General features: G+C 39.8%; 1 protein-coding gene across 2 annotated transcripts in view; it reads right to left on the bottom strand.

The window, feature by feature from the left end:
* Positions 1–101: 101 nt before the first annotated feature.
* The window catches only part of LOC119785306 (dedicator of cytokinesis protein 7-like), a 33,177-nt gene continuing 20,400 nt past the window's right edge, over positions 102–12,878 (bottom strand). The window contains exons 21-50 of one of the 2 annotated variants that reach the window (XM_038287873.1): positions 12,496–12,660; positions 12,211–12,380; positions 11,664–11,765; positions 11,197–11,283; positions 10,824–10,919; positions 10,564–10,704; positions 10,116–10,229; positions 9,865–10,035; positions 9,580–9,719; positions 8,884–9,053; positions 8,648–8,799; positions 8,292–8,474; positions 7,652–7,778; positions 7,480–7,564; positions 7,279–7,375; positions 7,051–7,185; positions 6,744–6,896; positions 6,464–6,622; positions 6,275–6,375; positions 6,005–6,197; positions 5,060–5,203; positions 4,829–4,960; positions 4,712–4,726; positions 4,269–4,394; positions 4,097–4,186; positions 3,780–4,016; positions 3,550–3,693; positions 3,301–3,407; positions 3,032–3,205; positions 102–1,400 (exon numbers count right to left, since the gene is read on the bottom strand). In XM_038287873.1, the coding sequence (XP_038143801.1) occupies positions 1,358–1,400; positions 3,032–3,205; positions 3,301–3,407; positions 3,550–3,693; positions 3,780–4,016; positions 4,097–4,186; positions 4,269–4,394; positions 4,712–4,726; positions 4,829–4,960; positions 5,060–5,203; positions 6,005–6,197; positions 6,275–6,375; positions 6,464–6,622; positions 6,744–6,896; positions 7,051–7,185; positions 7,279–7,375; positions 7,480–7,564; positions 7,652–7,778; positions 8,292–8,474; positions 8,648–8,799; positions 8,884–9,053; positions 9,580–9,719; positions 9,865–10,035; positions 10,116–10,229; positions 10,564–10,704; positions 10,824–10,919; positions 11,197–11,283; positions 11,664–11,765; positions 12,211–12,380; positions 12,496–12,660 (3,953 nt within the window). In that variant the 3' untranslated portion in view covers positions 102–1,357. The remainder of the gene's footprint in view (positions 1,401–3,031; positions 3,206–3,300; positions 3,408–3,549; positions 3,694–3,779; positions 4,017–4,096; positions 4,187–4,268; positions 4,395–4,711; positions 4,727–4,828; positions 4,961–5,059; positions 5,204–6,004; positions 6,198–6,274; positions 6,376–6,463; positions 6,623–6,743; positions 6,897–7,050; positions 7,186–7,278; positions 7,376–7,479; positions 7,565–7,651; positions 7,779–8,291; positions 8,475–8,647; positions 8,800–8,883; positions 9,054–9,579; positions 9,720–9,864; positions 10,036–10,115; positions 10,230–10,563; positions 10,705–10,823; positions 10,920–11,196; positions 11,284–11,663; positions 11,766–12,210; positions 12,381–12,495; positions 12,661–12,878) is intronic. The other variant, XM_038287874.1, reaches the window with a different exon arrangement.

The following is a 12,878-nucleotide window of genomic DNA, read 5'->3' as shown; positions in this document are numbered from 1 at the left end:
GAGACCAAAAAGTAAAAAGGTAACATTAAGGTAATAATAACTAAAAACATTTGTTAGTCCAATTAGCGCAAAACCCAACCCCCCCAAAAAAGACATGCTGGTCAGCTGAAAAGGAAGAAATATTTAATGGAATACAAGCTAAATAAATACAAAACTAACTGGTAAAAAAGCAGTAGTAAATAAAAGCACAGATTGTTTGGCTGTTACAGTTTATGTGCCAATGTTTGTTTACAATAGTGCAATTTTTAAGAAACAGTAGTAATAAATGTCTACAAAAAAAAAAAGTCTTTAACAAGCAGTGGTAAAATAATACAAAAACAGAGTGCTTTCTAACAGTAGATCCCACAGTCAGAAGAGGGCTCGCCCACACAGGTAGAGCTTATTCACTTATCAGTAATGCAAAGTGTCAAAAGATGCAACAGTTGAACAACATATTTGTGTAGATAAAGGAGATGGCCCCACTAAAGGCAAAGTTTCTGTGAAAGAAACAGTTATTAACTGCTGCACTAAAGGATTCACAGTAAAAAAAAAAAATAATAATAATAATATTTCCACATCCTGTTCAGGCTTCTTACAAGAAATGAGACCTGAGCTTGCTCCAAATGAGCCCAGCAGCTCTCTAAATTAAATTCTAACAGAGATGAGCTGATAAATGTGACAGCTGGAGGAAGAAGGAATGCCAGTTATTTGGTCCATTTACAATAACAAAAAAAAAAAAAAAAAAAACTCACAGTAAGGTGACCTTTTTGTTTAAAACTTTGGCAGTGACTACTACCAGGGCTGGTTTAGCATAACCTCTTAAATAAAAAAAAAAAGGCCTGACAAAAAACAGGCAACTTTTAGCATCTTCAAAGCAAAGCAGATAAACCATTAACAATTCACAAAAACAATGTTTGGTCTCTTTAGTTTGGTGAAAAAGCTGCAGCCAAATGAGCTCAAAGAGATTACTTTGGGTTTGGTAGATTAACTTGGACAGCTTTCTTTAAACCCAGGCCTCTTGAAAAGCCTCACACCAAATGGCAATGTTTACTAAGTAGATAACCTCCAAGTATAAACAGCTGAGATTTTTTCCTAAAGTGGTGTGAGACTTGGGAGAGACTTTACAGTGGAGAGAAGAGGTGACCATTTATCCGTGTGTGTGGTAGCTGTGGTGGTGTTAGATTTGGGGGAGGTCAAGGCACGCCTGGGAGGCAGGGCATATGTATGGGGATAAAATAATGAGGCCGATAGGGTGTGTGTTTGTCTGAGGGGGTGACAGTTGGTGGGCAATGCAGCGGGGGGAGAAGGGACAGATGGAAGGAGATGCTGCCATTTTCTACAGCTTGTTGCTTTGCGTTGTTATCAAGTTTTCCACATGTTAACCGTCGATTTTGCGGAAACTCGACCTGCTGTAGGAGTTCCTGCAAGAGAGGCAACAAAGTTCAAAGTTTTATTATAGCAGGAAAAAAATTGGGGGACATTTATAAATAACAGTCTGCAGGGGAAAAGCAGGTCATTATGGTCCCAATTTTTAATTTTCAAAAAAATCACTTATGTTTTACACCAAATATGCCTGACTCAATTGGACTTAAATTTGTTCTTAAAATATGTGCATAACATTTATGGGCAGCTGTATTTTAACACTCACGAATGCTTTTACATATTAAATTGTTAAAACCACCAAATATTTAGTTATTGTTAGAATGTTATATGAACGAAACAAGAGTGCATGTTTGTGAAGTGAAAACAAAAAAAAATATTACAAGGATGAAACATGCTGGTCAAGATTCTCAGTCATCTAGATCATAGTCATTCCCAAAAAAGAAAATTAAAAAACAATAAATTTTGAAGACGTTTCGCTTTTCAATTTTTCAATTCAAAAAGTTTTGAATTTTGAATTTTTGAATTGAAAAAGCTTCTTGGATGGGAAGCGAAACATCTTCAAACTTGGAAACAAAGTCCAGTGGATTGTTATTCAAATTGTCTTTTTTTTTTTTTTTTTTGGAACAGATGAAACGTTTTTATTTTTAATTACCTGTACTTAAAGGAATAGTCACATGGAAATCTGACTTTTTTATGTTAAAACCTGAATATGGCTTCACTTAAAACCTGCTGGAAAATCCAGAGTATGGTAGTGTTTTTTTTTTGTTTTTTTAGTTTAAACCATAAAAGCCCAAAAGAGGGTGCACTTCACAGAGCATGATTCTGCTTATCCTCCTTAATAACAACTGTGGAGAGGTTCTAGCATTAGCCTGCATTGCTTTTATCACGCCTATTTCTATTTCAACAAAAAGTGCTGATTCAAACAATGAGGGACTCACCTGCAGGTTTCGCTGCTTGGAAATTTTTACATATCGTGTAAGAGACCAGGAAACTATGGTAAAGTAACCATGGCAAGCTGCTAACGCTACATCCGGATTAACATGCATACACACATTAACTCTCATGAGTACTGCCACAAGAAAAAAAGGGTATAAAAATGGGCCTGAATGAGCTCCAGTTCATTCAAAGGAACATGAAGCTCTCTAAAGCTCTCTAAATTCGAAATTATTCAAGGACTGCACATGTAAAATAGCAGGTTATTATGTTGCTTAAGCAGTGAAGCCCTTTTGCTAACATTTCTTTCAGTCTTGGCTAAAATGGTGAAACATCTCAAATTACAAGCTGGAAGATTGTTTAACCTTCTCAAACAAACCTCTGAGGCCTTAAACAAACAGCTGGATTTATTTCTTCAACAGACTTAAGAGGGAATTGGACTAAAGGGGTCTAAATGCAAATTTGTTACTTTTTAAATTTTTTTAAAACATAAAAAGATAAATAAAAAATCTACCTTAACATTTACTCCCAACTTCACAACATCGATTGCTTTGCAGTTGTCTAATAAATTAAAGTTTCCTATTCTAAAGAAACAATATTGAAAGCTAAGGCAGTATGAACACTTTTGAAAGTGTAAAGATATAATTGTGATGAGATTTGGTTTCATGTTGCTCCATTGTTACAGTTGCATGAGCTCATTCTGGGAGCCCCGACATCTGTTAATGTCTCAGATTACCGTTGTGTTTGGAGGGTCTGAACCGGCAGTGGTCTGTACAGCTGGGGGATCTTGCGGGTGATGAGGGGACCCAACGCTTCTTTTAGTTTGTGGTAGTTTCGCTCCAGCTCTCGGTGGTATTCTCTCTGGTCTGGCCCAATCAGGGCCTTATTCTTCTTCAGGGCGTCCTCACACCTGCATCACAAATAGCAGAGGAGAAGCAGACAGTAGGGATTTATTTTTCTAGGTTACACAGCGGTCTGAGCCTGAGGTGTGGAGCGTGTCATCACCTCTTGGTGAAGTCCTTAAAGCAAAGCCGCAGTTTGTTGTGATGGCGAAACAGCTTTGGGTCCTGTGGGATGTCGGAGAGAAAGACCTGCGCCACCTCAAGGGGACCCTGTGAGGGGGAGGAACTGTTACATATTGACTGAGGAATGTCTGAACCAGACTTCAGGCTGGATTTAAAGGGGCTTAATACTTCAGAGGGAGGTTGACTTTGACATTTCAAACATTATAAGGCTTTTGTTTAAATCCAGCACCTGGTTGACAGTGGTTCCCACACAGCCCTGCAGCACCATTTGAAGCATCTTAGGGTCTGCAGGGTCTTGATTTGTAGCAAAGGCAAGCTCTTGCGTCTTCTTCTGCATGTCTTCAATCGCCACCTCCATGGGAACCAGGATAATCTGGAGAGCCAACCAACAAACAGAAAAAAATGGTTAAGAAACAACTATTGCATTCAAACGCACATGATATTTCTGTGGAAAACTACCTCCTCCTTGTGGATGACGTTGACTCTTGTCTTTATATAGGGGAAGGCGTGAGACGTCGTCAGGATGGTTTTGCGCTTGTACTGCTCGTGCAGGTCGCCATGTGCCCGGCCATCCAGGGTGAAGGGAGTGCAGTACATGAAGGTGCGAAGGTTGTAGTTCTTGTCAAAATAGGTGATCCTTTCCTTCAGCTCATAGGTGTCAAAGTAAGGCTCAACATAGGTGATCTGGAGGAAGGCCTATAAAAGTAGCACCAGTTAGTTTCTTTCTAGGACTCCTACTTCTTTATATTTATAACTAAAGGAACATATTAGGACACCTTGTTGGGATCCAGTTTGGTTTTGTCGACTGGATTGGAGTCCTTGATAATTTCAACCACATCATCCCCAAACCTTTCAGAGTAGAACTCCTGCAGAGTGAAAAGTTTCATCTTTAAGCTTTTCATAAATCACTAGTGACACCTTTATTAGGATTGTGATAAATCAGCTTGCCTCCAGCCTGTGGGAGATTTCAGCTAATTTGGTGATTGAAGGCTCCTTGTAGACAAACTCCTGCTCATCCAAATCTCCAAAGCGGCAACCATAGAAACCAACTCGGAAGTAGGTCCCAAACATCCTCTGCAGACTGGAAATGGGATTTAAAAAAAATAAATACAATAGTTAAAGTAATCTAGAAGAAAGAAAAGATACTGAAAAGACAGTTCAGTGGCATCTCAGATAGGGCTTTAAAACACCAAGCAATGCAAAAAAAAAAGCTTATAAAGGCAAAGTTAGTCAGTTTTGTCAAACTCACCAGTAACATGCCATCCACAAAGGGGAGAAACAAATAGAAAATAAAAATAAAGGAGAAAATATTGTGAGTGTAAAAAAACAAACAAAATGACTGCATATTTTGCTTAATTTACTGTATTTAATCAGTGAAATTAAAACATTACCTCCCATCCTGAACTCTGCAGACATTGAAAAGAGAACAAAAAAGAAAAAATAAGACACAGAACAAAGTGGTTTTTTGTTGTTTTAAAGTGACATTCTTTAAATAACAGTCCACTAACTTGGTTGTAGACTTTGTTGAAGGCTTCCTGCAGCTTCCCATGGACGGTCGCCAGCTTTTTGAAGTCTCTGTTGGCTTCGTGGATGGGTAACAGAATCTTGTAGACCTCATTTATCGCTTCATACATGGCAGCCTGGGGTGGAACACAATGCAACACAACGTCTACACATACTTCACAATCAGTTTGCTATGTGTAGCCTGTCGCCATGGAGTCAGAGAATGTGAGTGGTACCATGTTAAAAGAGGCAGCTGCTTGCTCCAGGAGGCCCACTAGGCCGGACTCGCTGAAATACTTCCCAGCACAAATGCCTTCCTCCTCAGGAGACAGGACATCATCTGAGACTGCTGACTCCTCTAATACGTTAGATGAAATATTCTGTGAGAAAACATGGAGGATTAAGATAGGCATTATTTTCCACATACAGTATAATCCATACCATAATCTTTTGGATTCGTATATTCTGTCAGATAAACAAAAAGTTTAAGGGGAAAGAAATCTTCATCAACATTTATATTTGGCTCCCTTTACTCTATTAATCAGGGCAACAAGTTGCCATTAGAAATAGTTAGATTAGTAAACAGAAGTTAACTACATTAAAAAAATAAGCAGCTGTTCCTGAACCGACATCCTGAGGCTGGAGATTATTAATTAGAGAAGTAGCAACTCCAGATGAGCTGAAAGGACCCAGAGCTCAGCAGAAAATATCTCATAATGAGACAAATATCAGCCATGCCTTCTAAAAAGAATACACTTCATAAAAGAGATGAAAATGAATGTCAATAATCATCTTTGCAGTTTGCCACAAGCCATGCAGAGGGCAAAGCAAACATATGGAATTGTGTTCAGATTAAACAAGAGCGCAGGATAAACTATACATCATCAAAGTAAACCCGCCTTACAGAAACAAAAGGTGGGGGATGCCATTGTTTAGCAAGAACAGAGAAACCATTTAGACATGAAACAGATTGAAACTAAATACATCTCCAACCAGTGTGACTGTTTATTTATCAATAAGAAACGTAGAAAAATACATTTCACCTCCTGCTATATAATTTTTTACAATCTGTGTTGGTCTACCACATTCAATTCTGATAAAATTACGTGTAAAATGACACGTAAGTTCCAGGCTTTTAAAAACTTTCAGTAGACTTCAAATATTAAGTGTTACGAACTTACCTGAAATGTAACACAACCGATTGGCAGGTAGCGGCAGTCCTCCAGCATGTTCAGGTACTCTGCCACAAGTGCTGCGCTGTGGACGAGGCAGTGGGCCGCCTCGGCGTGGTTCCCTCTTTCAGAGTGCTTCCCTGCCATGTTCTGAAGCCATGTGAGGCGCAGGTCAGGAGAGTTCTGGTAGCCTTTGGCAATCCTGACATAGAGAATATATGTTATGTTATTTCGGCACTATTTTTCAGCAAAATAACTTATCAATGTGTTTCTTAATACCTGTACATCAGGTCAATAAGCATTTCAGGATCCTGCTGATGCTCTTTCATTTTCACAGTGTCAGTAAGAATCATGTGCAGGTTGAAGACCAGATCCTGGACCTGCAGTTTTGAAACCACATTTAGCACATTTTTCACACTTTTTGTATCTAATGAATGCACTCTAAGAAGAGGATCATGAGTACATTACCTGATCAGGGAATGGTGTCTCACGCAGCTCTAGGTCCTCCTCAGCATATGTCAGGATGGTCTTTAGTGACCGACGAAGATGCTCTTCATTGAAGTTCTGTGATGTTCCCACTAATGATGACAGAGACATGGTGACCTGCATCTTTACCCGGGCAAAGTTCTGAAACAAGACCCGACACAAAGAAGGCAGCTGTGAAATACATCATTATAGGCTATATATGATAAACAGCTGACAAAATGAAAGATACTTCAGAGTTACCCTGAAACAGTGATAAACCTACATTTCCAATCTCAAAGTTCTGCCTCATGAGGAGGTAAAGAGAGGCGGAGGCATGGCTTCTGACACAGCTAACACTGCTGCTGCAGTGACGAAGGAGACGCAAGCAAAGGTCTGCACACAGCTCTGTGTCCTCTTCAAAAAGCATCTCTGGAAACTTCACGAAAACACAGAGTTGGTTGACAAATTATTCGAATTAAGTTCTGTTAGTTATTTAATGAGCTTAGAATAAATGTAAATGAATATTTTTTTTGCAATCTTCTACATTTTATTAAACGATGATCAACTATCAGAACAGAACATGCTCTTACCTTGAAAACCAGAGCTCTCTGTGTAGTGAAGCAGTGCTGCAGGAAGAGGGCGCTCTGGTTTCCTGCCATGCTGTGAAGGATCACTCTCAGGACTCCACCGAGAACGCTCTCCTTCAGCTCAGATGCAACCACAGTCTAAGGGAGAACATATATGCCAAATACTGAAGGAGGAGAGCCTAATAAATAAAATAAGAAAAGAAAACATTTAAATTTTTCTTTAATTTTCACCTTAACTATAATTTCCAGTGTGTCCAACACTATGAGAGATGCCTCTGTAGCTAAGTTCCCATCCACCACAGACTCCTGCTCCATCTCTGCCTTACTCCTAGGAGAGTTTAGGGAACAATCATCAGTATATTACATACAAAAGGATACAGCTGTATGAAATCATATTGCTTTATTTTAATTTCATCACTTAGATTAGCATACTTGTCAATTCTGTCCGTATTTTGTTTCCAGTGGTTGACGTTCTTTTTCCACCTGACGTTTTCCTGGCTGCCGTACGGACTCCTTTCTGTAAAAGCAAAAACAAACAATGGTGAATGTTACACTTAAACAGTTGCAGACAGACACTGAAGCATTATCCTCTCATGCTCCTTACCTCTGCAGCGGCGGACCATTTCTTGACGGGCTCCTATAGTTCCCAGTATGGCTTCCTCCAGTCGGGCTTTCATGTCCTGAGACTTTTTAAATGTCAGGCTGTTTATCCTCTCTAAAGCTTTCCTTCCCTACACAAATCAGTCAGAAAATGTCACCAGTGTTAGCACTTTAAAAATTGTATTCTTAAAATTTCACCTAGTAGGAATGAAATGACATGAGAACCTTACAAAACTGGAAGTGCCCTAGTTTACAATGCTTTTTATTTAAGTTTAACAGTTTAGGTACACAAACCAATCTATCTTTTTTTTAAACCCTTTTTTAAACTATAATTTCCACAAATTAAAGATACTCATCTGGTCCATTTTGGTTATCTGTAAACCTATATGTATTTCTGGGTGCAGATCTTTATTAAAGAGTGAACTTTCTATATAGAAACAAAGTTTTAATTCCCTAATTAAAAAGACAGCTGATACATACACCCTTCATGCGTGCTCAAGGTGCAGGACCACATTTCAATTGAGTTTGGGCATCCATGAGAGTGGGTTGAGCTTAAATATATTAGCTTTCCATTTCTTTCCATTAAAAGAACAGTAATGAAATGCTTCCTAACAACAGGTTGTGATCATTCCTCATTATTTTACCTTGTATTCAAAACAGGAAACACAAAGATGAAGTAGATCCAGCAAGCGGTTGATTTGTAGAACAGACAAATCGGAAACCCAGCGCTCCAGGAGGGATGCATCTGCGTTCTTCAGCACCCACAAGAAGCACACCAGCAGAGTCCGGCTGCACTCAGCAGACAGAGAGCTGGACTGGCGACCAGCCTGGGAGAGAACAGACAAAAAGAGAAGTTCAAGAGCAATTCCTGGGATCTGCTTCAGAATAAAACCTGACAAAAGTAAGAGAGAATGTGCTGCCTCCTGTGAAGAGGGAGACCTGGAACCCATCAGGCTTTGTGGCCCAGGAGAGCAGTCTGAACCTTGTCATTATCACTTACCACAGAGGGGAGTGCAAATTGGTTGGCTTTGGCGTGTGGTAAAGGGGAGCCTGCAATCGCCATGGCAACAGACTGACTGATAACATTGCCACTGTCTGGGTCAGTATCTTCAAAGTAGGTAGAAGCATGGCGAGCACGTGCAGTCGAGGAGTCTGGTATAAGGAAAGGAGCCCGGAATGTTATTATTCACCAAGATTGTTTAAAAGGTTCTGGAAGCAAAAAAACATTCCACTGACCACAGAAATCATGGAGCTGATGCAGGGACTCCATGACAATAGGTAGCAGGGGCAGGTAGAGCTGAGCAACATGCGCTCTAACCTGGGGGTCCTTGTAACGCGTGTCTGCATCATGGCTGCACAGCAGTGAGTGAACAGCACTGATAGCCTTTTTGTGAAGGAAGGAAACCCTGCAGACAACAAAAGGCTTCATAAGACATTGTTTACTGAAAGTTTCTGTGTGTATCAAGTTAATTAAAAACCCAATAAGATAAACTTTTATCTCTTCCAAATACAGTAGCTGGTAAAAGTATTCAAACCACAGTATCTTCTTCCCATTTTTTTCAAATTAAAATAACTAAATTCTGTGCATTTTATGTGCCACTGTGTGGCATAAAATAGTCATTAAGTTATGATATTATGAAGGAGAAAAATCCAATTGCACATATGGTCTCCTTCTGACCAGACTGGGTTAGAACTATTTAGCAGAGAAGAGCAGGAAAAAGAAAATCTTGTCTAGATGAGAACAGCTGGTGGGAACATGCATCATATATCTAAGTACAGACTTGGAGAACTGAACACAAAACACAGCGTGATTTTTAGATTTTTCTGGATTAAAATAAAAGATACAGAAAAGTATAAGGCTGTAAAAATTAAAACCTTAATAAAGATGACTGATTTTGCACAGCACTGGACATAGAACCATTAAGAACCTACCCTTCTCCCTCAGGATCCAGAATGAGCGAGAGCTCAGTCAACAGCAGCCCTGACAAGAAGTGCTGCTGGCGAAAAGGGACCGACAGCTCAAACATGGTGGCCACACCATGGTCTTGCACCACACTTGAAAATGCTGAGCCCTGAAAAACAAAAGATATTTTAAAATCGTAATGTAATGAGCAAACGTACATCTGTATAAGTAGCTAAAAAAACAAATATCTTTAAACCTGATTTAGAAATATTAAAACCACAAACAAATCTAGATTTCTGCATCTACTCCAGTACCTGTGAAGTAGTGGATGAGGTAGAAGGGGAAGGGGATGCTGGAGGACTCAGAGATGAGCAGGGCAGGTTTAGCATGACATAATGCTCATGGCTGCAGACAATACGCATAAAGTCCATCCTCAGGGCATTCAGAGAGCTGGGATTTTGTGTTGTGTGGAGCTTGTTAGAGATCTGTTAAACAATTTGTTGAATGGAAGAAGTTAAGAAGAGAAAGTAGAAGTGGGTAGTCTGATGAGAGAATTAATGGGCACCTGTTTGTAGTAGGAGCGAATTAGGTTGAACACAAAGCCCCGGTCCATCAGAGATAGCAGATCGTTAAGGAAGAAGGCCAGACTGTTATTTAACCTCTCCACAAGCTCCACATCCTGAGAGGGTGGGAAGAAAAACGGACAATCAATAACAAGGAGAGAGCATAAAAGCGCATTTCAATAACTTCAGTTTCATGAAAAACGTTGAAAACTAAAGTCATTATTAAGATTGATTAAACATAGGGATCATTATGTCTCATAACTGCTGAAAATACAAAATTAATTTACTAGCTGTACAAGGGATAGTATACACGACCAAGATTTTACATGCTTAGCTTTTTAAGAAGTATGCCCATGAATTATAAAGTATATTCACTAAGATTAAGCTTTTTATTTCCTGTTATTAGAAGCGCCAACAGCAGATCATTACGTCTTTATTGCATATGTGTACCTTGTGGTGTCGGCTGGCAATTTCTGCACTAACAGCACACACAAGTGCTGCTATATCATCAACAAAGCGGTCAGGGAAGCGCTGGCGTCTGGGAGCATCTAGCTTAGATGTCAGGAATAAGTGGTGAGCCATGCTCTTGGTCTGCAAAAAGGGAAAGGAATGAACACTTAAAAGGTTCTTAAGCTACAAGTGTTCGCTTTAGAGATACAGAATTTATATGGTCATTTAAAATAATTGAAAATTCACATAAAAATACTCACCATCAACTGGAAGAAAAACCAAGCTTGTTGCAGTGCTGCTTCCCTCACTGTGCTCGTGCTGACGACCCACTGTAATGCCAGCTCCTCATGGAGCAACTAGATACCAACCAACACACCAAGTTTTAGCTTACAAGAGAAAATCATCTCAAAGCAAACAATCTATAAGAGTTTTTTACTCAGGTATTGATATTTTCAAATCCCTAAATGTACTACTGCCCTTATAATAAACACACGTTTAGATAGCTCCATAAAAAAAGATAAAGAAAATGAAATGAAACTATTTAACATAAGAAACAGAACTCGTGGGTATAGTTAGAGAAGAATGATTTTTTTTTTTAACAGTTTGTTACAGTAGATGCCACTTTAGTTTTACCTTCTTCATAATTGGTCTCGTGGGAACAGTTAACAAGGCCACGCTGTCCAGAAAGGCAGACATGCGATTGCAGCTGTGGTCGCTTGCCTGACATGAGGTGATGGTGAGGTGAACACAGAAATGAGGACAGTGATGTGAAAATGGGTGGATAAGAATGGGTGGATGGGATGGAGTGCTTTTTAAGAACTCTGATGAGGCTGAAAAAAATCTAATGAGTTGCAGGCAAGCCTCTGTGTTAGGTGACAAAAAAAACAGCTTGTCAGGCAGCGGGAGAGAAAATGTTGGAAACGATGGAGAAAAAGTAGTCACTGATCATGAAAAGGAGGATGAAGTTTGCAGAGAATGGGTCCGTGCAGAGTCAAATTACAACCTCTGAGAAATGTGATTAATAAACCCACAAGAGTTGAGCAGAGGCTTCGAGAGACGAAGGTGAAAATTAGGAGGAGGATGAAGGAAGGATTTGGCACCTGCTTGAGTTCGCAGCTGGAGTTGGGGTTCCGGCGTAGCACAGATCTGGAGCCCCCAGGGGCATAAGCAGAGTTTACCCAAGAGTGGGAGCGGTCAATGCCCTGCCAAAAGCACCCAACGAAACACACACACACACACACACACACACAAACACACACACACAGTGTGGCAAGAGGCAAGACACAGTGAGCAAAGGGAGGCCAATTAACACCTGATTCAGGCTAAAATCAGGAAGAAACAAAAATAAAGCTTGAAGGAAATAAAAGGAAAAGGGTTCGTGGGGGGGGGAGAAGCAGGTTAGAGGGAGCAAAAAACTGAAGGAGCTAATAGAAACACAAGACAGGGACAAGAAGCACAACTGTATTAACTAAGCAGTGATTAACTGCTGGAACAGTTCTCAGTCGACTTCAGCTTAATGAATCTGCTGTGAAGAGTCAAGACAGTATTATTAAATTAAAATAACTGAATTACAGAAAAAGAGAAAAATGGCACAGTGGGTGTAATAAAACGTAAAACAAACACTAAAACATATCAGTTCAAACTTACCTTGCTTCCTATGATCCTTTGGACTTCTTCATCAGGGGAAATTGGTGTGCTAGCCAGGTCAGGGTTGGAATTGCTAATGCTCTTTGAACGGGACAGAAGCAGGCTGCTTGGGCGGCCAGTTGCCCTGGATAAGGTAGCACTCTGCATATGCATCTCATAGGAATGAGGGTCTGTTTTCCAGGAGGAAATATTACACATATATGGACATAAACATATATGATTGACAGAACCTGTGAAGAAGTTTTAACACGTTTAATACACAGGTAGATTTGATTGGTAGCACACCTGTTGGAGGCATTGTTGGTTCGTTGGTGGGAAGGCGAAAGACGTAATGAACGTAGGATGCCAGCAGGTTGTTGCGACCATGCTGGTCTTGGTTTCCCTCCAGGTTTTTGTGGATTTGGTTAACCAACAAAGACATAGCTTCGAAGGCAGCCCGGCCGAGATTTACTAGGGGTAATTTGGAAGAAAAAAACAAACAAACAGATAAATCACAACCTTAAATCCTGATTTCTTTTTTTTATTTTTGAACCAGTTGACACTATAATATGTATTGGATGGTCACGAAATGCATTTAAACTGAGAAGATCAACCTTTGTTTTGCCAAACCATAAAATACAACTTGGTAAATTACAATAATAGCAGATCAGTTTAAGCTTGAATTAAAT

Source organism: Cyprinodon tularosa, unplaced genomic scaffold, assembly GCF_016077235.1.
Source record: "Cyprinodon tularosa strain WSP-4 unplaced genomic scaffold, ASM1607723v1 ctg246, whole genome shotgun sequence".
NCBI classification, from domain to species: domain Eukaryota; kingdom Metazoa; phylum Chordata; class Actinopteri; order Cyprinodontiformes; family Cyprinodontidae; genus Cyprinodon; species Cyprinodon tularosa.
The sequence above is the reverse complement of the archived record's forward strand: the minus strand, read 5'-3'. Positions and strand labels throughout refer to the sequence as shown.